The 26110-nt window shown below is 38.3% G+C and overlaps 1 protein-coding gene across 1 annotated transcript; it reads left to right on the top strand.

The window, feature by feature from the left end:
* Positions 1-920: 920 nt before the first annotated feature.
* LOC139712242 (coiled-coil domain-containing protein 125-like) lies at positions 921-26110 on the top strand. Its single transcript, XM_071624079.1, has 11 exons — positions 921-1460; positions 3335-3405; positions 5018-5104; positions 12656-12727; positions 14406-14491; positions 16021-16103; positions 16621-16736; positions 18562-18672; positions 21990-22191; positions 23287-23450; positions 23874-26110. Exons 1-11 carry the CDS (start codon positions 1013-1015, stop codon positions 23979-23981), a joined length of 1548 nt encoding a protein of 515 aa, XP_071480180.1. The 5' UTR covers positions 921-1012; the 3' UTR covers positions 23982-26110.

The raw sequence follows: 26110 nt of genomic DNA, 5'->3' as shown, positions 1-26110 counted from the left end.
GAGTGTGACATGCACGCCCTGTATTATAAAATACACTGTCTCTTAAACCGCGACCAGCATGAATGCGAATCGTTCAGTATAACTGTGACTGTGTACAAGAAGTGCCCCAGGATTATAATATGTGAGTGTGACCCATCACCACATTACAAGGCTGCTGCAGACATGGAGCCAAGAAAATCTGAAATTATTAAAGGTGATAAGACTGATGGCTGAAGAATCAGGAATTTTATGCAGTTTACAGTCATAGAATAATTGGAGGAACAAAAATTTTCAGTTTTAAGAAGTGTCGCATGTCATTATGGGATTATGATATTCTTGATTGACGTAATGTTTTTATTTACACTTTGTAATTATCCATTCTCCTGCATGCAGTTGTGCATGTAAAGTTCAAAGTTAATTTTTCTTGGTTCGGTAATGTGATCTGATGGCCTGTTTTGTCATCATTTCTCTTTCAGTGGAACAGAATACTCAACTCAAAGTGCTGGAATGCTTGAGAGTTTAATAATGTATTAAAAGTGTAATATCAAAGTCCCCCCCCCAAAAAAAAAAAAAAAAAAAAAGAAAAAAGAAAGAAAGAAAGAAAGAAAAAAAGATAAATGATGTTTGATGTCTTAGTCCTGAATGATGACTGACCGCATGTAGCAGCAAAGTCTTTCCTATTTCTATAATGTCATTAACTGGAGTTATCATTCTTATTTACCAAACCTTTTATACTACAGCCAGAAGACTTCGTAGTGAATCCAAACAGCAGACTCATGCTTGTGGAGGAACAGAGAGCATGAAACGTAGAGGTCAGGCAGATTGTCCGAGGGAGATGATTGCAGAGAAGGGACATGCAGTCGCGATTTATCCAGTCAAATAGCATACCGGTACAATGTCATTGGGCAGCCCGACTGACTTTTTGCCGCATATTAAATCCTCATATTATGAAAGGAGGGAACCAATTTTCTGGTGAGCGTTGTATTTAAGTCTTTAAAAGCTTCGTTTTCTGTAACACATACCACATGGTGCAATGAATATGGAAGAGGAGGGGGATCTTGGCTTTGGACAGGGCCTTAAACCAGGTGCCATCTTACCTACCCGGTGTGCAGGCCACCTAGAACAAACCAGCAATGGAGTCTCTGCCCAGAATCTGAGCCTCCTCAGTCAGGCTGGGGATTCACGTAAAGCAGGGAAAACAGTCGGGTGCGCTGCTCTGCTGCAGAGCCAGCGAAGGCCGGCAAAGGAGGAGCGCAGGAAAGTGAGCGGCTCTACACGGAGACTCACAAGGAGTAGCAGCCTCGGCTCTGTTCTGCACAAAGATGACAGCGTGGGCAGGAGTGAGAGAGAGGAGGACATTCCAGCATTCGCTGGGGTACCACTAGGGACGTCGCTGAGGCAGCAGAGAGCTCTGTTTGACAGACACATGAAAGACTTTTTACAAAAGAAGGAACAGCTCAGCAATACCCCTGAAGTCAAAGGTACTGCAATATACATCATAAAACAAACAGTACAAAGTTTGGATGAGTACTATGGCTAAAAACTGCCATGCCACAGGATTTTTCTGACTGTAGGCAGATAGATGAAGTGGTCCTGAGGCAAATTCTATGACATTTGCTCCTGCGACAATTGCTCGACTGTCCTTTCTGCACACTAAGACTAGATCATAAATTCTACTCACCAGCATAACCCTAACCCTAATCCTTATCCTCACATCAAACTAAGCCTATAACCCTATCACAACCATAACCCTAAGTCCATGGAGAAAATGAGGCCAGGGCGATTGTGACAGGAGCAAATGTTGTGTCAACCTCAAGGCATTGATATTTGTTCTTATCTTGTGTGCAAGCATGTTATCTTGTTTCTTGAACTAAAGGATATTATTAGTTCTTAAATGTGCATATAAACCAAGTACTATATATTTGATTGATTTATAAATGCATAATTTATTTATTTATTTTTGTGTGTGTGTGCGTTTGTGTAAATACACAAGTAAGATCACAGTAAATGTAATTGTGTAAATATTTGGCTAAAATCTAACCAATTGGACATTGTGTGTTATGCATGTAGTGTGCTCTGCTAGGCATGCTGCTACACAAGGGGGTGCAACACAACTCTTGAGTAAACAATATGGATGAAGCTTCTGTGTACTATGTGTGCCCTTTTCATAGGATTCAGTTTTCATAGCATAGAACAAAGTCTAGACAAGCATTATGGCTGTCTATCGCTGTCTGAATTTTTCTTGGTTATACGCAACAGACGAGAGAAGTGGAATTTCTTGCATTAATAATATGCAACACTCAGCCGGGTGAAATGAATTTAACGTTTTTGTATTTGGTATCACAAATCAAACAGATGAAATTTCATATCACAAATTATAAAAGCAGAGACAACCACACACTTTTATTTTCATGCTAGTTTCATGTCATACAAAATGAGCAAAAATGTTCATTTTTACAGTATGACATGCATGCAGGTACACTTTGTTGCCTGGCTGTAACCGTTCCTTACGGGAACCTGGTATACCAGGTTCCCAAGATGAACACATGAGTGCGTACTTTCGTGGCCTAAATTCATGTCTCTTTGTGTTGTAATGCCCAGAAAAATGGGTTTGATACAAAGATAAGATTTCATTCTATCCCAATACAATGTATGTCCTCTTTCTGTTGGAAAAATGTGTATATCACAGCATTATTACTTTTTTTTCTGATTTAGTTTGCGCCTGCTTTGATATAAAACTCATATGAACATAATACATAGCGATGAAAGCTGAGCTCGAGTAGTTCTGTGTTCGCTGACCCCATTCATCCCATTCAAGTGCCTGGTTTTGTGTAGAACAAAAGAGTCTATGAGCCCATCAGCGCACGCTCTATTCATACCTCGCACTCGATCAATATTTTTATTGTTCAATGGCACATGTAGTTGACCATGGAAAAGGGATATAATGCATTGCTTGACTGCTTTCACACAGGTGGATTACCACCCTGTCCGTTCTCCATTGACAGGCAGAAAGAATCTCGTTTTGGGGCATTTAAGGCACTCAAAGAATTGCGGAAGGAAGAAGGAACGGGTTAAAACTGTTCATGTTATCATTTTAGAATGGTAGGGGGGAACCAACAATATTATCAACCTCTCAGTAGTAGTGTTCCATACAGTGTATGCCAGCATAGGGTTATGTGAATAATTCAGGTTGATTTATTGAGCCTAGACTAGTCTTCAGTCAAACTGTTTTGAGGTCATTATTTTGTCATGATATGTGATACATTATCTTTTGGTCAAGAAAAATTTCCTGCTGACTGGCATCATGTATTTCTCTTAATTTTTTATGTTTTTCCCTTTGACTGGTGAAATGTAGGTTCAGCCATACCAGCTTCATACTTTGCCGTTCAGGAGTCCATCGTCAACCGCTTGCAAACGACAACAGAAGTAAGGAATTGCTGGACAAACTCTGGAACCATTCTGATTATTATGTCATGTCACAAAGAGGAGTGATAGATGGGCTGCAAGAAATCTGGAGTGTGTACAAGCCGGGTCGTGAGGCTCTCAGAACCACTCCAATCAATCTGGTGTATGTGGGCTTGTATGTGAGGCTGTATGTGCATCTGCATGTATGAGTGTGTGTCTACGTGTTTACGTTTATGTTTGTGTCCCTACGTTGGACATACGTCTGAGTCTGTGTATGTGTGTGTATCTTTCTGTATCTGTGTATGTGTGTGTTTTCTAGTCCCTTTGTCTTTAATACTATATGTCTGTGTGAGTGCTCTTGATAATGCAGCATTCTAAGTTACGTACTGCTTTCCAGATGGTTTTGAGTCAATCAATATCTACGTGCCACTCAGTTTGTTCGTGTTCTGGTTTGCGTGCAATTGAAACTCTCACAACATCTGGCATTTGTGTGAGAACACTGCCCTATCTCACTTCTTTCTCTGGTACTTCATTTCATCCATTCCTCCCCATATAGTGTGTCTCCCTTTGTCACCTGAGCACGATGTTAAGCGTAGCTGTCAACCAGTTGATTTGTTGGGATTTTTTTGTATTTTCTACCATGATAACATTTTTTCTTCCATCCAAAGTACGATATGAAAGTGTATTGGGTTTTAAATGACTAATGTTTTAACTCTATACAGTATTTAGAATACATTATAAAAAAGTCGTAGGGACCGGCAGTTTTCTTTTGTTGATATCTAAATACAAAAATTGTATCGTTATAACCGAACAAATAAACAATAAAATCACATTGAGTGGATAACGTTGCGGCCCTAATTTTTACTTCATTGTAATCAGAATTTTGTTATAACTGTGTTCATTGGAACACGAGTGCATTAGACTTTCAAATTTTAAAGCCAAAATGTGATTATGCACCTTCTGGATATGCATTTTTCTTTCATCTGCAAAGATTGTCAGCCATTATACAGTCTATCTAGTGTTTATGTATAAAATTCTGAATTTATGAATATCGTGAATTTAAATGAAGCAGTGTATCAGGACGGTGTACAAAAAGATGGTTGCAGATTACTACAGAATTGAGGTTTTAAATAGTTACACACTTCATTGAATTGTTCATTTATTTTTTGAGGCTTAAACTGAAAAGAAGACATCACTTAAGACATTATTAAGTGATACCTTTATGTAATATTCATATTTTCAAAGCTGATTTATTGTTTGTGCTTGCTAAGTTTTCTTGTACTCTGAAAAAAAGAAGAAGATAGGGATAGTAGGTAGAGGCCATGGATAAGTCATCAACTTTGATGGAAAATCAGTGTCATGATAGAAGTAATTGCTTTTTAAGTTTACCATTATATATCAATACATTTTAAATCAACTTGTAAATTATGACTTTGCCCTACTGTGAACAGAATCTGTTTTTGTTTTGTATTTTAATGTGTGTGTTTGTGTATTTTATATATATATTTTTTACCCAGTTAATCTATTTTACAAGGCCTGTTGTGTGCTTCGTGGGGGTGAGCCCCTTCTTCAAGCATTGCCCCTAATTTGCCAACTCTACATTTGCTTCTTTTTTTTCTTTTTGCTGGTGTAGGAAGTGGCAGTTCTGCAGAGCGAGCTGGATGCATGTAGGTCACAGCTCGACAGCAAGTACCGCGCCATCCGTATTCTGCAAAGTCAGGTCAGTAGTCCACAGCTGGCATTATTCAGGTGCTATTGCGGAATTGCTATGTTCGAATGCATTGAGCACTGTGATATATAATAATGAGGGGAAGGATGCATATATTTTTGAAGTTGCTTTAGAAGGAAATGTAGTTTGCAAGCCTGTGCAAGACTTGTGAGGCAACAACATCACCCCTTTATCTAATATTGCTGTTTCATGAAAAACAAACAAACAAGTATAAAGCAAACAAAGACAAAATCTGTAGACTTAAAAAAGTTCCTAGAAGCTACAAAAAGGAATGCGACAAATGTTCAGGTTAACAGGTGCAATCCTATTATCAATGTGTGGCCAGAAATCTATATATAACTCAGCTATTGTAATCGGGCTGTCTGAATTGTGACAAGGTTAGATACAAAGCACAATGAAAACTAAATATGCCATGTGCTGCACACTGCAGCAGAGCCATCTTTTTGATTTGATGCATTGTCAATTTTTTTTTTTTCATTTCACTTGGTTCATTTCAACTTTTTCATGATACAAAAATTGAAGAGAAAATGAATAGAACAAGAACAAAATACACATTGTATTAAAGTGCATGATACATTATAAATAAAGTATAAAATTATGCATTCAAAGACAGGCATGGACGACTGTGCAGATATGTCAGAGTGTTGTTGTTTTTTTAAAGCAAATTATGTAAAAGGATAAACCAAGTATTATCCTGACTTTACCTAAAATATCTGTATTTTCTCTTGTACTACTATAAAACTATTAAAGACTTGTTGCAGGGGCTGTTACAAACATCAGAGTTGCATAACAAGATGATCACTCATCATGCCTTACCTTTAAAATACATGCATACCTTCACATAGTGTAGTGAAGGGTGCTCCTGGCAACCTGAAAACTTGCTGTGTAGGTAAAGGCCTTATCACGTCAGAGAGAATGCCAAATGAATGCCCAATGAATTAGAAAATTTGGAGATGCATTCACATCCCTTGCTACTACTAGAATAGTTTGTGACAAGTTTGAATTTCTTTGTATTCATAAGCTATTCATAGGGATTTGCAGAGACATGTCGAAGATTTTGGACACGTTCAAAACATTAAAAAATTGACCCCAAATCCTCTTGTAGAAAGATTGACCTGTACATTGGCTGTTCTTTTTTATCTTTTTGATGGAGATTCTGCTGAACTAGGCTATATCATCCTTGTAACAAAAAAAAAGTGTCCCACTTCCTTTTTATGTATCATTGACAAGTAATAATATTTGTAGTGGGATGATGATGTGTTCTGTATTCAGGTTTTTAACAATTTACTCCCTTTCTATTCATTCATTTTACATGCATGCAAATTCAGTTTTCCCATGTAAGTATGAACACTGCTGACCCATTGTGGAATGTATGCTAGCATCAAATTAAACATTTTCATCCTCATACCACTTCATGTATGCACCTTGGCTTGCTTTTCCATCAAAATTCATGTTTGCAAGAAGCTCGACTGACAGTTGTTACTGGTTTTACACACATTTGCCTTCCTTGATTCCCATTTAATAGCTTAGTCGTTTGATCTCTACTTTATATTCTTTTGTAGATCACGGCTTTTGCATAGACCTGTAAGAGTGTTTGTTTTTCCTATTATTGATTCCATATATTGACAGTGTCAACAGCTGGCCGGTATGTGGGCGTGAATATACTTTACCTGCTTTGTTTGGTTTGATATACCCACAAAGCAAGGCCTGATTGTAGTATTGTTTGACATAGGTATATCTCTGGCACATATATTTTAGGAGTACAGCTTCCCTTGCTGCTGATTTTCTGGTATTTTATATGCAAGTACAAAAGCACTCTGAGAGCGCAGACCTCTGCCAAGCACCTAATTTCCACCACTTGATCTTGTTCTTCCATAAAAAATAATAACTTGCACTCACCCATACATGCTAAAAATCAGCCCATTTCCCAGAAGCCTTAATTGTTTATGTCATCAGCTTCCAGTTGCGTGGCGCCTCCCCCACTCAGAGACCGCGCTTTAATGCGCGTGTACATGCAAACTTCAAATTCGTTCAGCTTGAACTCCCAAGTTCATTGACCATATCTGCCAGAAGATAAAAAAATCCTTCAAAAATCCATAAAATTTCCTGAATCAGTACCAAAATTTATTCATCTGTTCCTTGTATCATTATCAACTTTTCCTGCAAATTTCATTCAAATCCGTTCTCTTCTTTTTGAGTTACTTTGTACACAGACAGACAGACAGACAGACAAACAAACAAACAAACAAACAAACAAACAAACAAACAAACAAACAGGGATGAAAACATAGCCTCCTTCCTTTGTGGAGGTAATAAGGGAGAATTCACATGGTTCATTTTGTGTTTTCTCTCAGTGTCAGAATTATGCAAAAATTACTCCAGGATTAAATGGTTATGATGTGCAATAAACCAGACAGGATTCTCCCACTCATCCCAGTAGTTTTGCTCATTTTCTGTGCTTTTGAAGGAGGAAGATTGATGTGTACCCTACTGTAAATCGTTCTGTCACTTCATCAGTTCATATAACATTCACTGCACAATGCGGCCCTATGAATCTATGCATTCTGATATCCTCTTTCAAAAACTGATGAGAACCTGTTAAAGTAGGTCTACACTTTGAAAGTACTATGCCTGCTGGAGGAAAAATCCTGATCAAAAACTTTTGGAGGAATTCTGCCACTGTGGCTGTTTGTATGCCTCCGCCACGAAGTGGTGCCGGAGGCGTTATGTTTTCGGGTTGTCCGTCCCTCCATCTGTCCGTTCGTCCTTCCGTCCGTCCATCCGTCCGTCCGTCCGTAATGAATTTTGTGGACAGCATAACAAAAAAACCTTTCAAGGTATCTTAATGAAACTTGGCATGTATGTGTATAAGGGGGTGAAGTTGTGCCTATCAACCTTTGGGTGCACATGCTCAAGGTCAAAGGTCAAAAGGTCAAGGTCAAATGCTTAAATTTTCACTATTTCCCCCATATCTGTGCAATGCCTGTAGATAATTTCTTGAAACTTAGTAGTAGGGTACCTAAGGGGGGGGGGGGGGGGGGGGGGGGGGGTCACCGTGCACATACCAAAACATAATCAAGATGTTAACAGGAACGAAAAGTGGCTGTTAGGTGAAATTTAATGTATTCTATTGTTTTCATAATTTCTTATGTATTTCTTTGTTTTTCTATTGGAAAATGTCACTGACCACTTTTCTAGCATAATAAGCACAAAACTAATCAATGAAAGTGATTAATTGTAAAAATAATCAGGTTTTCATGACTTTCATGACAGAGCACCTGTTTTCCATAGGAAATGTACACAAAAACACAAAATGTGCCCGTTTTGGGATGACATTCCGTTACAAAAATGGGCGTGACTTCGCAAATGTATGCGGGGAAGTTGCAAATTTGGTCTCGAAAGTTGCGTGAGACTTGAACAAAACAAAGTCAAGAAGCCTCGCGACGAGGCCTTCTCGCGTTACAGAATTATAGCGTGAAACGTCACAACATTTATAAGTGTGTACAGAGTATCCCAGTACAACTCACACAAAGCACTCTGCCTTTGTTTATGTGATATTTCATCTTTTTATTGCTCAGCATGATCTCTATGATGTTCACAAATTGTAGTTAAGGGAACTCCTACTGCACAAGTGAAATAACTCATTGCCTATGTAGTCAAGATAGCCTCAGGCTGTGTTTTATCAGCAGACATGTACAGTGTAGGCCCTACATGTAAGCATATATATTACATGCAGGCCTCGAATTTCGCCAGTTTTAGGGACAGGCAATTTTTGGTTTTAGGGGCACTCTCTCTCAAAATTTTTTAAGGGCAGCAAGGAAAAGTTGCAGTAAGCATGGTAATTCTTTGAGAGAGGCATTGCGGCAAGTAGATGGGGCATTGCGGCAAATTGCCTTTTGCCTCCCGGGTAATTCGAGGCCTGTACATGCATACATATATATATATAGCACACCATGTTGTCGTGGAAACAGAAGAAATAAATTTATGTCGAACGCGCCCACGAAGTTAAGTGACTTTCAGTTTATCAAAAAGAAAGATATGGATAAATACTTAGTAAAGCATACCACCTCCTTAAAAATGAGAATATGTGAAAATTGATTTTTTTTTCATGCAACATTAACCCTTTAAAGGGGATGGCTAGTAACTGATCAGTGGGAATCAGTGGGAATGCTGAGGGATGATTGTTCCAATCCTTGTGGGATTCATTTAAGAGTACATTATATATCTATTGTTGTGTGAAAATTATTTGCTTCAGAATGGTCTCATATTCAAGTAATGTGCAGTTTAATGTTTCCAGGTAAGCGTCCCTGGTCAGTGACGGGGCATTAATCTGCACATTACTTGAATATGAGACCGTTCTGAAGCAAATAATTTTCACACAACAGTAGATATATAATGTACTCTTAAATTAATCCCACAAGGATTGGAACAATCATTCCTCAGCATTCCCACTGATTCCCACTGATCGGTTACTAGCCATCCCCTTTAAGGACGGGGGGGAATCTGCCCCCCCCCCCCAAAGTTTCGTGCTATAAATCTGTCGCGAGGCTTCTTGACTTTGTTTGCTCAAGTCTCGCACAACTTTTGACACCAAATTTGCAACATCCGCGCATACTTTTGCGAAGTCATGCCCATTATTGTAACGGAATGTCCCCCCAAAACGTGCACAATTTTGTGATTTTGTGTACATTTCCTATGGAAAACAGGTGCTCTGTCATGAAAGTCATGAAAACCTGATTATTTTTACAATTAATCACTTTCATTGATTAGTTTTGTGCTAATTATGCTAGAAAAGTGGTCAGTGACAATTTCCAATAGAAAAACAAAGACAAAACAAAAGTTGAAAAACAAAGAAATACATAAGAAATTATGAAAACAATAGAATACATTAAATTTCACCTCGAACAGCCACTTTTCGTTCCTGTTAACATCTTGATTATGTTTTGGTATGTCATGAGGATCCTGAAAATGTAAGTTTCGAGGAGTCCTGGAGGGGGGGGGGTGCACGGTGACACCCCTTTAGGTACCCTTCTATAGTGTAGACATGTATTACCCAATTGAGATTCTCTGGTGAAAGTTTGGGGTCATGGGGTCAAAGGTCAAAAAGTCAAGTAAAAATGTTAGAATTTCACTTTTTTCTCCACATCTTGGAATTTGTTCAAGGTATCTTCATGGAACATAGTATGTATGCATGGACTGACTGGCAGTGATTATCTAGAGAATTTGGGTTCATGGGGTCAAAGGTCAAGGGCAACACTTCAAAATTTTACTATTTCCCTCATATCTATGCAATGCCAGCATTATTTTTTTTTTAAACTTGGTGTATGCATGTATAACCAAATAGAGATTCTCTGGGAAGCTTTGTATTTTTTGCCAAAAAAGGTCAAAGGTCAAAAGGTCAAACATCAAGTGAAAATGCTGAACTTACTTCTTCCTCCATATCTCGGAAGTGGTTCAAGATATCTTGAAACTTATTTATGCATGTTCTGCCTGACAGTGATTCTCTTATGCATTTTAGGGTCAAAGACCAGATGAAAATGGTAACAATGTACTATTCAATACAGAAATTGCACTTTTTCCCCATACCTTGAAAATTACTCAATGCACAAACTTATGAAAGGGTCAAAGTCAAGTTAAAGTCCTTAAATCTCCAAATACATGCTCTCCTATTCATCCAATTAAACCTAGGTCAAGGAAGGTGAACATTCAACACATTTGTGACAAACATGTCATTTTAATATTTTGCCAGTTTTGTGAAAATGTAATCACACATTGTCCACATGTACTATATACAGTGTACAGTAGACCTATTAGGAGAATCATGCATCATGGCGGAGGCATACCAGTCGCTATAGCGACGTTTCTAGTTTCTTTGTTTTATAGTTGATCCAGTTTTCCAGATTCCAGACCATCCCTGCTACATTATTTCACTCTTGAGGTTGTGTAGGTGCTTCATTCGTACTAGAGAGAAATTTATCATCTTCTTTCACCCCAACTGAAAAAGGTGCCATAGTTGAGCAATTATTCATGCTGTCTGAAGTCATTGCTATCATGTGCAATGTATGTTGCAGGTTGGAATCATTGTTGTTATGTCTATTTCAAACATGCTTCTGTCATTGTAATTTAACACACAACATGTCACAATGATCTGTAAACATGCATGTACCACATTGTGCCAATTTTGTGTCATTCTAACACCATTTTAACAGCTTTTATCTAGATGTGTAGTAGTAGGCCTACACCATGTTCATAATATCGTGATATTTCTTACAAACATCTCCATTGGTCAAAGCTGTGACTTTGTGCTGATAGTGAATTGTGTTGTACTTGTCTTGTGCTTCAAAATCTTTCATTCAGTGAGGATTGCTTCCTTTATGAGGTTACAAAGCTGCAAAACAAGCTTGCAACCTTTGTTCCAAAAGGATGCTCATTGAGCAATGCAAAGGCATAATCTTGAGTTTGGATGTGGTTGAGCCCATTCTTTTTTTTTCAGACTTTCAAAGTATGAATTAAGGTGCTCATAAATCCTTTGTTATAGTTCTAAAAGCTACATAATGGTATGTGCATACTGTAGCTGCAAAAATGTATGTTATATTTGTGATGTGTGTATCTATTGCAAAGATATTTCTTGTGCACAGAGTTGAGTTGATTTCTTGTTCAAACATTAGGCTAGAGATGATGAAGTCTGGGACAGAAATTTGTTTATTCACAGAGTTTAGAGTGACCACAAATCTCACTTAACCACAATAAGTCATGCATCATTTGAATATGTGGTGCCATAAGATGCAACATGTCTTCCTCAACACTACATACAATGTACTGTATATATCTTGTATGCTGTTATTTTCGCGTACAGATATTTTAGCTTATTTTATTCATTTTTAATGAGGAGGTCATAGACATTCTCACGAGACGTTTTTCGCAAATTGACGCCAACGCTAATGTAAATCAGGCATGATATTCTGTAGAGTTAAATCTGATTTCAGGTTTCTTTTTCTCAAGTATAAACAGTTTTTCCTTTTTCCATGTATCAAAATCACCTGATATGTTTGATTTCTGATTTTTTTCAACAAACCTCAATATCATCCCTGGCAAATTCACTTACCCTAGCACATGGAGACATTTTCGTATTTTGTTAAATTTGTGATCCGACTGTGATTCGCAAAATTGGCAAAAAATTAAACCCTCGTGAAAAGAACAGCTTTATACAGGAAGTCAAGATTTGCCAAATCTAACTCTGTATGTGCTTAGATAATAACTACTATGTAATCCTGTGTGTACTCAGTATATGACACCTTATTACTTTCATTTGTGCTAACTGAATTACACTGAATTTTTAGCATATAATCTGACTCCTCTCTCTCTCTCCCTCTTTCTCTCTCTCTCTCATGTATATGATGTATATAAAAAGAAAGATAACAGAGGGGCAATAGATGACAGTGTCTTATCAAATCCTTGTTTGTTTGTTTGTTTGTTTTTTTACTTCTATTCTTACTTTTTCCTCAGTACAGGTCTCTAATTTTCTATTTATGTCCTTCACAGGTTGCTGCTCTGAATGCAGAGAAGCAGAAGAGTTTTGATGTCGCCAAAAATCAGGCCAAGACTCTACAAAAGGTACGGAAAAATCAGTGACTATAAAGTAAGGTCACATACCTTTACAAATACACTCTAAGGACAGGAGTTTTTGCAGTCTAATCTATAATACCACCAGTTGACAAGATTAATGGAAAGGATGTGTGAAGCTTTTCTGGTTACATTCGTAGCTTGACCCAGTACTGGTTATTGAGAAATCAGTAGTCATGAGTGAATAGATAAACAATATCATGAAAAATAAACAAAATTATGTGATATGAAATGTGATGAGTCCAGATCAGTGACAAAATGTTTAAATCCAGTCATATATTTCTCATTGTGTTTGGGATCACAAATATTATTTTAGTTTTGATAGAGATCTGTGCCGAATACTACTTGCATTCACCTGCACCGTTATAAATGTAAAAATTAGAGTCACACACAGAGATGTATGTATGGGACTACATGTTCTGAATTGTCATTCGGTACAGTTAAACTGCAGTTTCCAGTAGGTTCTTGCTCAATGATAGATTATCAGAGCATTCAGTCGTCAAGTGGGATATCCAAAGAGAAGTTGCCAAAATTGATTGCTTATGTAACATCAACATTTAAGGCATCGTGTGCACAGAATGTTGTACACAATGATTGTAAATGTAAAAATTTGAGTCGCACACAGAGATGTATGTGTGGGACTCCATGTTCTGAATTGTCATTCGGTACAGTTAAACTGCAGTTTCCAGTAGGTTCTTGCTCAATGATAGATTATCAGAGCATTCAGTCGTCAAGTGGGATATCCAAAGAGAAGTTGCCAAAATTGATTGCTTAAATGTAACATCAACATTTAAGGCATCGTGTGCACAGAATGTTGTACACAATGATTGTAAATGTAAAAATTTGAGTCGCACACAGAGATGTATGTGTGGGACTCCATGTTCTGAATTGTCATTCGGTACAGTTAAACTGCAGTTTCCAGTAGGTTCTTGCTCAATGATAGATTATCAGAGCATTCAGTCGTCAAGTGGGATATCTAAAGAGAAGTTACCAAAATTGATTGCTTATTTAACTTCAAAATTTAAGGCATCGTGTGCACAGAATGTTGTACACAATGATAATGTGTAGCGTGTTGTCTGGTGGTAGGAAACTAAACTAGACCAATGCATGTTCCAAAGATGTTAAGCCAAGCCAAGTATTAACAGCTAATGTCACTTGGTTTACCTCAGCATCTATTTGTAAATAACAGTGACAAGCTTATATGAAAAAAAAAAAGGCTAACAGGTTAAAAAATTACACAAGAAGCAAGCGAGCAAACAATGTATAGCATTGCACTGACTGCATGTTGACACGTGTAAGATAAAGCTCACAAGATCCATTCCCCAGACCATACCAGTACTTTGTTGGACATTGAATGTGATATCGTAGATTGAATACATTTGTATTGAAACCTTTTTATGCTGCACTAGCAAAGAAAAATGACAGCAGGTATTTAAAGTTTGTAAATTTTGATATTTCTGCAAGGTTGAGCATGATATGGATCTCTGTGTATAGTGCTGGTATGTGATGCAATTGTTTGTGGGTGTGTGTGAATATTCGTGTGTTTGTGTAGATGTGCCAATTCAGAGTTTTATTCATTCAGTTTACCATGATTGTATGGTTTCTCTCCACACTGTCTGCTATGACTCTCAATGTCACACACGTTTGAATTAATTGTGTCCTTTGGCAGGAGGTGAACGCACTTCAGTTTGAACTTGACGCCAAGTCAAGTACGTTCATGACGAGTGAGCAGACATGGTCAGAGAGATTTGACAGGTAGATATGCATTATCATGGCTAATTATAGTTCAGTGATTCCAATCATTCTTCACAGTTTAACCCCTCTCTCTCTCATTTTGTTGATATAATATTTATGTCTCCATACTCTATCACCCTCCAGTGCCCTTTCCCAGCCTTACTCTTGTCCTATGCCTTTCCTTTCTTTTCTTCCTTCAAGCATTCCAAACCTAACATGTGGCCTTTTTTATACCTCCGCCATGAAGTGTTGCCGGATGCATTATTTGTTCTTATTTCTACTTTTCAAGCATATTTCTGTTTAATGTCATGCACATTCATCCTGCAGTGTGAGATGAGAATGAAGGCATGAAATTGAATTTTCTACATCACAACCATGCGTGAAGGAACAGATTATATTAGTCAGACACATGCATGTTATACTAGTTACCTCCTCACATGCCCCTACTAGTAGTTCTCAAAAGAAATTTATGAAGATATGATGGTAGAACCTCCACATTATGAAATCATATCACAGGCAAAAGCATAAGAGACTACTAGTATATCATGTGTAGTTGTGTGCTTTGGTAATCATGGTATTCATTATATAAATGCACTTGTGCTACGCAGGGTTGGTAAAAGCACTGAAACTTCTTCATATGGACCATAAAGAAATTATGACTTTTATCAGCTCTTGATGTTAAGAATGTGGGAATGGAAGAGGTAGGACACAAGTATAGGACCTTTAACCCATTGAGGAAGGACTGATTTTCCTACAACACGTATTTCACATAGACACTTGTCGGAGTATACTTGGGACTCGTCCTCTACGGGTTAACTGACACAGATTCACCTTTACTTTTACGTGCTGCATCGTCTTCAATGTACATAAATTCTTCAAACAACTTTCAAACGACACATAACATAAATTGTCAAATGAATTTTCACTGTAATGATTTGGTATTGAAAAAAGTAAATGGAGTCATAAGAGGCCGCCTTAGCTTTTGATCCTAGCAGAATCTTTGTCAGGGGCAAAATGACACAGAAGAAGGGAAAGCGATCACGTAAAGGACTACACACAACAAGAACAGTCAAGGGAGGGCTAGAAACACAGAACAAAGAAAACAAATGGGGTGGGTAAGAAGTCAAAGGCAGGGAGCCCAACAGGTTAGGGAGGGGGATTAAAGCAAGGGATGAACAGACAAAAGGCAGAGGTGGGCCAGTGATGATCCCAAGGATCATAGGGGGCAACCCTAAACCCTTTGACTTCTAACCCACCCCTTTTGTTTTCTTTGTTCTGTGTCCCTAGCCCTAGCCTGTCTGCGCTTGTTGTGTGTAGTCCTTATATTATGTGGTTGCTTTCCCTCCTTCTGAGTCATTTTGCCTTTGACAAAGATTCTGCTGGATTGAAGGCTAAGGCCCCTTTTGACTCCATTTTACACCATAATTAGCTCACCTCTATTTGATAAGCAGTTTTCAGCAGCTCGTTTTGCTGCAAAAGAAATAAATGTTACTTTGAACTGAATTTAATTTACCTTCACCCCCTATGATGGCATGTCTTTTTTCTGGTAGACTGAGTATGGAGAATGCCACACTCCTCGCTACACTCCACGCAAGGTCAGATGAGGTCAGACGACTCCATGCAGAGAAGATGGGTAATGGTCACGCTCAGATCAGACATGCTCCTATCTTTCTTTCTTTCTTTTTTGATACTTCCCAGCAGAACAATCATGTTTATTTATGCTGTTTTGTAAGAGTTAGGGGATTACATCCAAACTGAGGTGTGCTCATTGTCTTAAGTGAAGAAAATAAGTGAAAAGAGTGTGCCATGTACTGGAGTTGCTGCCATATGATGATTAACTCTTTAGTCCTGTGGACAACATCTTTACATACAATGTCAGCAGGAATTTAGGGTAGTGGTTCTTCAAGAGGACTAATTAATGCAGTGCAATGCCCATTGTGAATGTCACCAAGCTGTGAGGAAGATATGAAGGCAGGGCTGCCTGCTAGTACATGTATGTTGCTGTTGTCTTTTGTATTATGGCGGGGTTTTTTTGTTTTGTTTTTTAGTATTTACTTTTTGGTTTTTTTCTTTGTACATACAAAACTCAGAAAATATGTTTCCTTTGAATTTCATTCAGCATGTTTCTATTAAAATTTCACAATTTTTAGCTCTGATCCGTGAGAGGAGCGAACTCATCGCCATGATGGATGTTAGTGAAAGACTGCAATATGACAGGCACCTCTCACCAAAGAATGAGGCCTACCTCCACAATGCTGCTGCAGAGGTAAGTTTTAAAACTAAAATATATGGTAGTTCTCAGATGGGCTCAAAATGCATCTTTCACCATTTAGAATTTGCTTGCAATATATTGGAAGGCTCTACCAAGAAACTTGTTCAGCTGGGGCGATTGTTGAGGTAATGACTTGTTTGGGAGTATTTTGAGATCAAAAGTGTGAAATAATAAAAGTCTGTGTACCTGACTTTTTATCCATGAAGCACCCTCCCCATTTAGTAGTGGGTATGTAGGGTGCTACTAGCTGTTAGTAAGGCTGCGTTCACATAGAAGTATACTATTCGGGTATTCGGTACTCGTTTTCGAGGGCACGCGAATAGCTTGAATTGAACGATAGGATTTCCTAACACCGGTTCACATAGGAGGGCACTATTCGAAAGTACCAAATAGCTGCGAATAGTATAGCATAGTGGGAATCGAGCTTGTTCGATTTTCTTGCAGCGTATACCGTGTCTCGTTTATGAAATAATGACAATTTTGGTCTGGATTTGCCCTTTAGCAAAAATAAGCATGTAGACTGACATTCTGATGCAGTTTAGAAATTGTTGATATTAAAGATTTGCTGGGATGTAGGAGAAAGAAATCCTCACTGCATGGGATGGTGAGTTGACAGTGCGGATGATGGTGTATTGGGTGCCCGAATAGCGAATAGCGAATACCGTATACTTCTATGTGAACGCAGCCTAATGATCGCATTGTGTCGTAACAGACATATTGAATTGTATGCAGCTATGCAAATTCACACTCTCACGGTATGGATACTGCTATGGCCGGATTACTGGGCGTCATCGTATGTAATAATGTTTGAATACAAAACTTCACATAGCAACCACGATCAGGTAAGCTCTGAGATTGTAGTTTTTCCAGTGAACCTTTTAGGCTGATATTTTGTATTTTTCGTTGTAACCCAACTGAAATTGAATTATTACAGTGTTATCTCACACTTTTCTTATGCATTTGTCTAGTACATTTTAGAGCAAAATGGACAGATCTGCAGGCAAGAGAACTATGCTCCACTTAAAAAGAAAGAAAATATACACATAGATGGATAGATAGATTGATAGATAGTAGATGATAAGGCTTGGATTTATCAACAGTAACCTTGCATCACAGAACCCGACAGGATTGCTGGACAGGACAAGTTGAGGTCAGACTTTTGAGAAGCAAAGATTCTTCCTTTGAAAAATCATCCAAAGTGGATGTTTCTAACCAAGAGAGATGAGTGACACAAGATCTAATCTATGGTCATTTTTTAGAAGAGGGGCTCTATGATGACAGATTGAGTACATTCTATTCATTTTCATGGCAAAATTCATGATCAAGCAATAAATATGTAATGTTACTATTAAAACTGACTTGATGTACTGTTGTTTGTTTTTAAGCATATTTTTTCTGCGACTCGTGAGTAGTAAAGAAGAAAAACCACATCAGAAGTATTTTCATGTTATTTCATGCTTCCAAACTTCAGATTTAGAGTTAAAAACAGAATTACATCTCCCGAAAGTATGGTAGTGACTTTCTTCATGAGTTTGAATATAACTGTTGTCTACTTGATCAACAAACTTACAATATTAGTTGAAAATGGTACAAGAACAATGGATGTTCAAGTATGCACCAGATGGGATTTGAGCTCAGGATTTCTTCTTTTTTTTATTGCAGAGTGCAGTAAACCCCAGCCTGAGAATACGGTTACCCAAGGTTTTCTGCATCATGTTCTTGATGGTAGAGCCCTAATTTGTTTCTTTGATGAACATTTTATTTATTTGCTCAGTCATTCATTTAGATTTTTTTTTTTTTTTTGCCTGCTTTCATTCAGCAACTTGCCATGCTTGGAGCCTGCCTGTGCAGAGGAAATGATCTGGAGCCATGTAAATGTGCCAGGGCTGCAGCTCTCCTTAAAAAGGAGAGCAGCGTCATCAAGGATGAGGTGAGATAGTTGCCTCTGAGCAGATCTTGTCTTACTGCAGGAAACACATGTCATCTCCATTTAACCCTATTCTAAATGGGCTATTTGAGACCAAGTTTTTACTGGGGGGGTCAATTTGACCCCCCCTTCAGATCTCGGCCACCGATCGCACGATAGCCGCGAAATTTTGCCTAAAGATAGAGCTGGATGTCAACTACAAGATTACATGGTCATACAATAGAAAAATATTTCCTTTCTATTTTCAATAAATGAATTATGCAAATTTGTGCATGAAATTATATTTTCACCTATAACTCCATCAAAAAGACTGAAGGATTGCTAAATTTTTGTGTCAGAATTCCTCAAGACATATCGAAACAATTTTCATGTAAAAAAATGCGCAATCAAAATCAATTTCTTTTGTTTTTTATTGTTTTTTAAATTTCTTATGTATTTTCTTGTTTTTTCGACCTTTTGTTTTCTATTGTTTTTTTACCAAAATTTGTTGCAGGCACTTTTTCAGGCTTATCTACACTAGAATTGATTAATTTCAATGGTTAAAAGTTGAAATAATCTAATTTATATCAATTTAACCTAAAAACACAATTTGCATTGGATTTGCACACGATATCATGAATTTGAGCTGTTTTTGGGTTGACATGCATATCGTCGCTGGGGTGACAAGACCTCGTATCTCAAAATTGACAAATGTTCAGGAGAGCAAAAAAACATGGCGGCCAAAGCACTGTAGTGAATGGGAAAGCCTTTCCTTTGACATGTCATGGTGGCTTCATTTTTGGAGTAAGACAGTTGGGATTTGGCCAAGACATCACTTGACCCATTATTTCACCATTCAGCCAAAAAAAATTTTTTTGACATTTTTGAGATATGAGGTCTTGTCACCCCATCGACGATATGCAAAACATTATGTAACTTCAGAACGGTGTACCCGGACGTCGCAAATTTGGTCTCAAAATTTGCGGGAGACTTCAATGAAAAAAGTTGTGAAATGATGCGGCAAAATCTTTGCGCGTTGCGGAATTGTGGCGCGAAACGTCGAGGGAGGGTCAATTTGACCCCCCCCCCCCCCAGTTAGAATAGGGTTAAACCCAAAAAAAACAAACAAACAAACAAAGAAGTAAACCATTGGAGTTTTTCAATCTGAAAAAAAAAAAGGACAAGAAAAATTGGTACTCTGTGCTGACTGAGCTCTTTACCAATATTCCAGTGGAGGAAAGGACACTGAAGTTTATAAACTTTGAAGATGATGCTGTTGTGATCGAGATTTTCTCTGACCAAAGTTGCTATGCTAAATCATCTTTGGACTGAACATGAAATTTCAACAATACTATCTTTTGGGGGAATATGAAATCATAATTGGGGTCACTCCCAGATTTTCACTTTTAAAATGTCTTCCTTATAGCAAGAATCAGATTTTAGCCAAACACAAGAGGGATCATTCTGAGGGGAAGGGGAGACAAAGGTTTATAACGGTATAGATGTCCCATTAACCTGTTGAGGATGGGCTGATTTTGCTACAACACGCATTTCCCATAGACCCGTGCCCGAGTATACTTGGGACTCGTCCTCAATGGGTTAATGCCCAGGACCAGGAATGAGATACAATGTACCTTTTGATGGCTCTAAGATGATCCAGCATTTTTGCTCTACCAGTGGTATGTTATTGTTGGTTTGGGTCAACATCTCGGTATGGGATTCCTCCAGAAGTCCCCGAGCTTCATTTACTTTTTTTAATTCATGTGTAACAGTTGCCCTATTGATGAACAATATTGATTTCATTTATGATCAACAAGTAATGCTTTGTATTGTTTACCACATACAGCTGTACCGTGGTTTTGTTTTGTTTAAGTTGGGTTCTGGTTTCATTTGTGTGGTTTTTTTTGGTTTTTTTTTAATTATTAGATTGCAGATCACATGGTGGCTTCATTTTTGGAGTAAGACAGTTGGGATTTGGCCAAGACATCACTTGACCCATTATTTCACCATTCAGCCAAAAAAATTTTTTTTGACATTTTTGAGATACGAGGTCTTGTCACCCCATCGACGATATGCAAAACATTATGTAACTTCAGAACGGTGTACCCGGACGTCGCAAATTTGGTCTCAAAATTTGCGGGAGACTTCAATGAAAAAAGTTGTGAAATGATGCGGCAAAATCTTTGCGCGTTGCGGAATTGTGGCGCGAAACGTCGAGGGAGGGTCAATTTGACCCCCCCCAGTTAGAATAGGGTTAAACCCCAAAAAAAAAACAAACAAACAAAGAAGTAAACCATTGGAGTTTTTCAATCTGAAAAAAAAAAGGACAAGAAAAATTGGTACTCTGTGCTGACTGAGCTCTTTACCAATATTCCAGTGGAGGAAAGGACACTGAAGTTTATAAACTTTGAAGATGATGCTGTTGTGATCGAGATTTTCTCTGACCAAAGTTGCTATGCTAAATCATCTTTGGACTGAACATGAAATTTCAACAATACTATCTTTTGGGGGAATATGAAATCATAATTGGGGTCACTCCCAGATTTTCACTTTTAAAATGTCTTCCTTATAGCAAGAATCAGATTTTAGCCAAACACAAGAGGGATCATTCTGAGGGGAAGGGGAGACAAAGGTTTATAACGGTATAGATGTCCCATTAACCTGTTGAGGATGGGCTGATTTTGCTACAACACGCATTTCCCATAGACCCGTGCCCGAGTATACTTGGGACTCGTCCTCAATGGGTTAATGCCCAGGACCAGGAATGAGATACAATGTACCTTTTGATGGCTCTAAGATGATCCAGCATTTTTGCTCTACCAGTGGTATGTTATTGTTGGTTTGGGTCAACATCTCGGTATGGGATTCCTCCAGAAGTCCCCGAGCTTCATTTACTTTTTTTAATTCATGTGTAACAGTTGCCCTATTGATGAACAATATTGATTTCATTTATGATCAACAAGTAATGCTTTGTATTGTTTACCACATACAGCTGTACCGTGGTTTTGTTTTGTTTAAGTTGGGTTCTGGTTTCATTTGTGTGGTTTTTTTTTGGTTTTTTTTTTAATTATTAGATTGCAGATCACAAATATTTTGCTCATGTTTTGATTTGTATATGGCACTGTTGTGTTGCTGAAAGCAATTTACATCATGACCTCCATTCAGTAGAATCCAATGCACACAAACACTGCCCTCATTCCACTCCTTTTGGAGCATGTCAGCATTAAACTCTGCCACAAAAACGTTTATCTGCCCATCACTTGTTCATGCTAACGCTGTGCAGGAAGGGAATCTCTCCATTCACATCCCTCCACCTTGTTCATGTTTTCTTCTTGTTCCAGAAGTTCAAGTTGACGGAGGAGCTGCAGGATGCATACCTCGTGGCCGACGCATTCAGGAAAGCCTTCGAGGAGCAGCTCAACAGGAATTCATCCATAGGCAAGCAGCTGGCAGACTCGTCGGCCACCAACACGGAGGCAGACAGGAACGGGAAGAGGCGGAAGCCGCTACTGTCCTGGATAAAGAAAGCTGAACCAAAGAATGGTGAGAGGAGCTCTGCTGCCTTTCCAAAGAAGGAATTGTTCAAATGGGCACAAAGAATACCAACTTTTCAAAAGTATTGATGGACAGAGTCATTCAAAATGTCAATCATGTTATTTTTGTTTTCTCTCTTCAGTTTACTGTAAAAGTGGAAATTTTCGTGCATTTCGCGCAACCAGAAACCAGCGCGAAAATAAAAGCATGTAAATATTTTTGCTTGCCATAATGTTCCTGTACTTGGTGTCTTGATTCCGAGGAATTTAAAACATGCGAAACTCTTCTTACCCAGCCAAGCGTGAAAAATTACGCAAGAAAATATCAACTTTTACAGTATTATATCTTGCGCTTGGTAATCTCAGCATCTTTTCGCTGCTTGGAATAAAGTTGAAGGTCTCCCTACCCCATGAAGGTTGCCAGAGTCATTGTATTTACGGGTTGAGGATTTTATCACACTTGGTAGAGGATTTTGTCGTTGCTTGGCCCAGGAATCCTGCTTGAAATGTCAATGTGTTGATGACAATTTATGAGACATTCTTGAAGTCAATCATGAAGGATCAGTGAACTACAGAAATATCATTTCCAGCAGTAAGTTACTCCAGGAGGATGTGTGATTGTATGATACAGAAGGAAGGATAGAACTAATTAAGGTATCTTACTGCTCCACGTATGGTTGAGGGGCAAGAGATTTTTCTCTTCTTTGTTATTCAATTCAAAATGGTGAGGGGCTGCAGATTCAGAACACTGTAAAAGTTGTTATTTTCAAGAGGGTTTAATTTTGCATGAATTTTGCAAATCGCTGTTGAGCTGCGAATTAAACAACACATGAAAATATTACCAACTAATATTGATTGTATTAAAATTTTACAGCCATTAGTGCACTTTTGATAGCCCAGATGTCAAATCGCAAAAACAACATCTCGCAAATATGTTATGACCTCCTCTTTTGCAAAAATATCTGCACATGAAAATAACAGCTTTTACAGTATTTGTCAACTGGTACATTGGTTTTAGTATTATCAAACTTTTAGAAAGGAAGTCATGCTGTGTGAGTGTGTGCATTTCTAAATTGCTTCCCTTTCCCCATTTCTTGATACCAAGGTCACACTGGACCGGAAGCCCTTGGCCGCCTCTTGAAGGAGACGATTGATATCCAGGCACTGGTGGTCGATGAACTGGACGAAGACCACCACGGCTCCACGAGGAGTGTGGGCATCCAGGTCTCACAGCCCATGCCAGATTTGATCAGGAACATGGCTGATTTGGTGAGAGAAATAACAGCCTATCTTTCTGATTTGTTGACGAAAGTTTCTGCCCTGCTAGCTGACCAAATGCAATCACATATTTAATCAGAAACAGTGCCCCCCCCCCAAAAAAAAAAAAAAAAAAAAAAATTCTTGTGTGCACAGCAATGATGTTAATAAATAAGAAAAGATCACAGCCATGTTCGGTCTTTTTTTCCATAAATCTTTTTTCAGTACTTGCCTGACATAACATTTTGGTTTCGCTCTGCAAACATTAAATTTATGAATGGGAATACTACAGGAATTGATAGGTCAAAAGATATTCTGAATAATCAATCAGTCTGTTAAGCCTTGAGTTCTTCTGTTTCCATGATATTCCATTGGTCTACTTCTACAACCTACTATCACCCATAACGTCTCTTGATTCTTCTCCTGACATGACAGCTTAATGACAGGAGTGAGGCGCTGGCCCACCAAAGACTCGTCACCAAGATGCTGGCTAGGAAGACCCAGGATCTGGAAGCTACCATGAAGAAATATGGGAACACATGAAAGAAAACGTTTTTGGGGAGGTTAGCTGTTGCTAGGGGCGACGAGATGGAGATGATGTCGGTGGGAGACGCGGCACAGTTTTTTTTTTTTTTGTGGCAGTTCTTGAGAATACTTGATAGCAGATGCAGTGGCTATTGGGATGACAAGATAGGAATGAAGAGTCATATTGCTCCTAGCAAAATGAGAAAGAGGCAGGTTCATGGAGCCACACTTTGCAGTACTTTGAGGGCATTGACGTGTGAAGCGCTATAGGGGAAGACAAGGATGAACAGTTGAAGCCATGAGGGCATGGAGTCCAATCACCACAAAGTGGATAGGAAACTTGGCGTAGCTTTGACTACCTCATGGTGAACATCAGTTATCACTTGGCACAATGTATGAGACACATTCTTCTTTCATTGCAAAGAGCAAAGACAATTTCTTGTACAGTCCTTTGTGATAGTTATCAGAGCCAAGGAATCTGTGGTAGTCTTCCAAGGTCATGCCTCCTCAGATATTTGTCACAAGTTCTTACCCATTACAATCATGCTTGGTGGCTATTTTAACAAAGTTTTTGTGCTTTCTCCACTTACAGACACTTGTCTTCCATTTTACCTGTTTCCAGTGCAGATTCAGTTAAATTGCCAAATGCTATTTCATCATGTCATCTAATGACAGGAGAAACAGAATTATTCCAACTCAGAAGAAAAGTTATTGCATCATCTCATGGTCACTTCGTCGGTTGAGAATGATAAGGGCGTTAAGTGACCACAAAACCCATAGTGTTCGAGACAACTTAACGCCCTTCTCATTCTCAACAGACGACTTCTTTTTCTTCATTTTGCAACACAAATTATTGACATAAGACATCAGATATTGTGTAATTGCATTAAGGGAGTTATCTCTTCAGCTAAATTTGGATGGCCTGACACAGTCTGTTGCTTGCAACCCTTTTTAATCCGAGTGAGCCAAAGGCTTATTTAAAGTGAGCTATTCCAGTCATGTATTTTATGGTATCCAGCATGCATCATGGGTCATCCATGAACTTTTTATGTTTTTTCAGCTTCTTCTTGAGAACTCCATGATTGATTTTCACCAAACTTGGCACGTACAGTAGCATTCCAAGGTGGACAGGATCTCAATTTGTTCATATAGGCACCATGAAAGCAGAAAAAAAAAAAGAACTCATAACATGCCTTGTCATTTTCATCTCTTCCATTCTGCATTCAAAAATGTTCTTCCATTTATTGGTTGTATATATAATGTTATTGCCCATGGTAATAGTATTTACTAAGAGTAGGCCTTATGTCAAAAATCATTCATGTTACTCAGTAAATGTTGTAGTATAATGCCCTGTGCAGCATCTGTTTTCTTCCTGAAATCTATAGTCTTTCATTCAATGCTATAGTTATTTAGCCTTTTGAAGACATATATAGTTCTCCTTGATTCTGTGTAACTACATTTATGCTCAATATGAACAGCCATGTGAATTACTGGTTTTCAGCTGCTATTCTTTCCAAGTGAAATCTTAAGCCGCAAACAAATGAAGGAGAAGGCTTGTCCATGAATACCGATAAACATTCTAGTCATTTTCTTTACCATCAGTAATTCATTAGTATTTGATAAAGGGTGTTTGTAGAGCAGTGTAACCCTTGTATTAGCATCCTATATTACATAATTATATTATGTGGTATGATGTAAGACACTGTTGACCTGGGTTCCATTTCATGAAAGTTTTATGAGAGACTTTTCGCTCATAAGACACAGTTATATTAAAGAGACTTTATAAAGTGGATTTGACTTCTCTCATGGCTGCATATGAGTGACTTGGGCCATTCTGAGATTTATGTCAAGACTTTTATGTGATGACTTCATGAAATGGACCCCTGGCTATTGGTGTCCTGCTGATGGTCATCCAGGCAAAACTGGACACTCAGTCTCATTTGGAATATCGTGACTGTACAACTTGGGATTCTTTGCCTTGCCCAGTCACACTCAATGAAAACGTGACGCTACAATGTACCTCACTCAGGAAAGTTCTGTAAAAGTGCAATTCATTGCCATGCTCAAGTTGGCTTTGCTAGATAGAATTTATCAAATAGGTTTCATCAAAATTAGACCTAAAATAAGAAAAAAAGTGGAATTCCAAA

Source organism: Diadema antillarum, unplaced genomic scaffold, assembly GCF_040938485.1.
Source record: "Diadema antillarum isolate AM-2024a unplaced genomic scaffold, OU_Dant_1.0 seq00001775_RagTag, whole genome shotgun sequence".
Classification (NCBI taxonomy): domain Eukaryota; kingdom Metazoa; phylum Echinodermata; class Echinoidea; order Diadematoida; family Diadematidae; genus Diadema; species Diadema antillarum.
Note: the sequence above shows the minus strand (reverse complement) of the source record. Positions and strands in the feature narration are given on the sequence as shown.

Bases quoted from the DNA above. Each gene is read 5' to 3' on its own strand.
- LOC139712242 (XM_071624079.1), top strand. From the start codon at position 1,013: ATGAATATGGAAGAGGAGGGGGATCTTGGCTTTGGACAGGGCCTTAAA. The intron at 1,461-3,334 runs GTACTGCAATAT...GGTGAAATGTAG, and splicing joins CAATACCCCTGAAGTCAAAG to GTTCAGCCATACCAGCTTCA. The intron at 16,104-16,620 runs GTAATGGTCACG...CACAATTTTTAG, and splicing joins ACTCCATGCAGAGAAGATGG to CTCTGATCCGTGAGAGGAGC.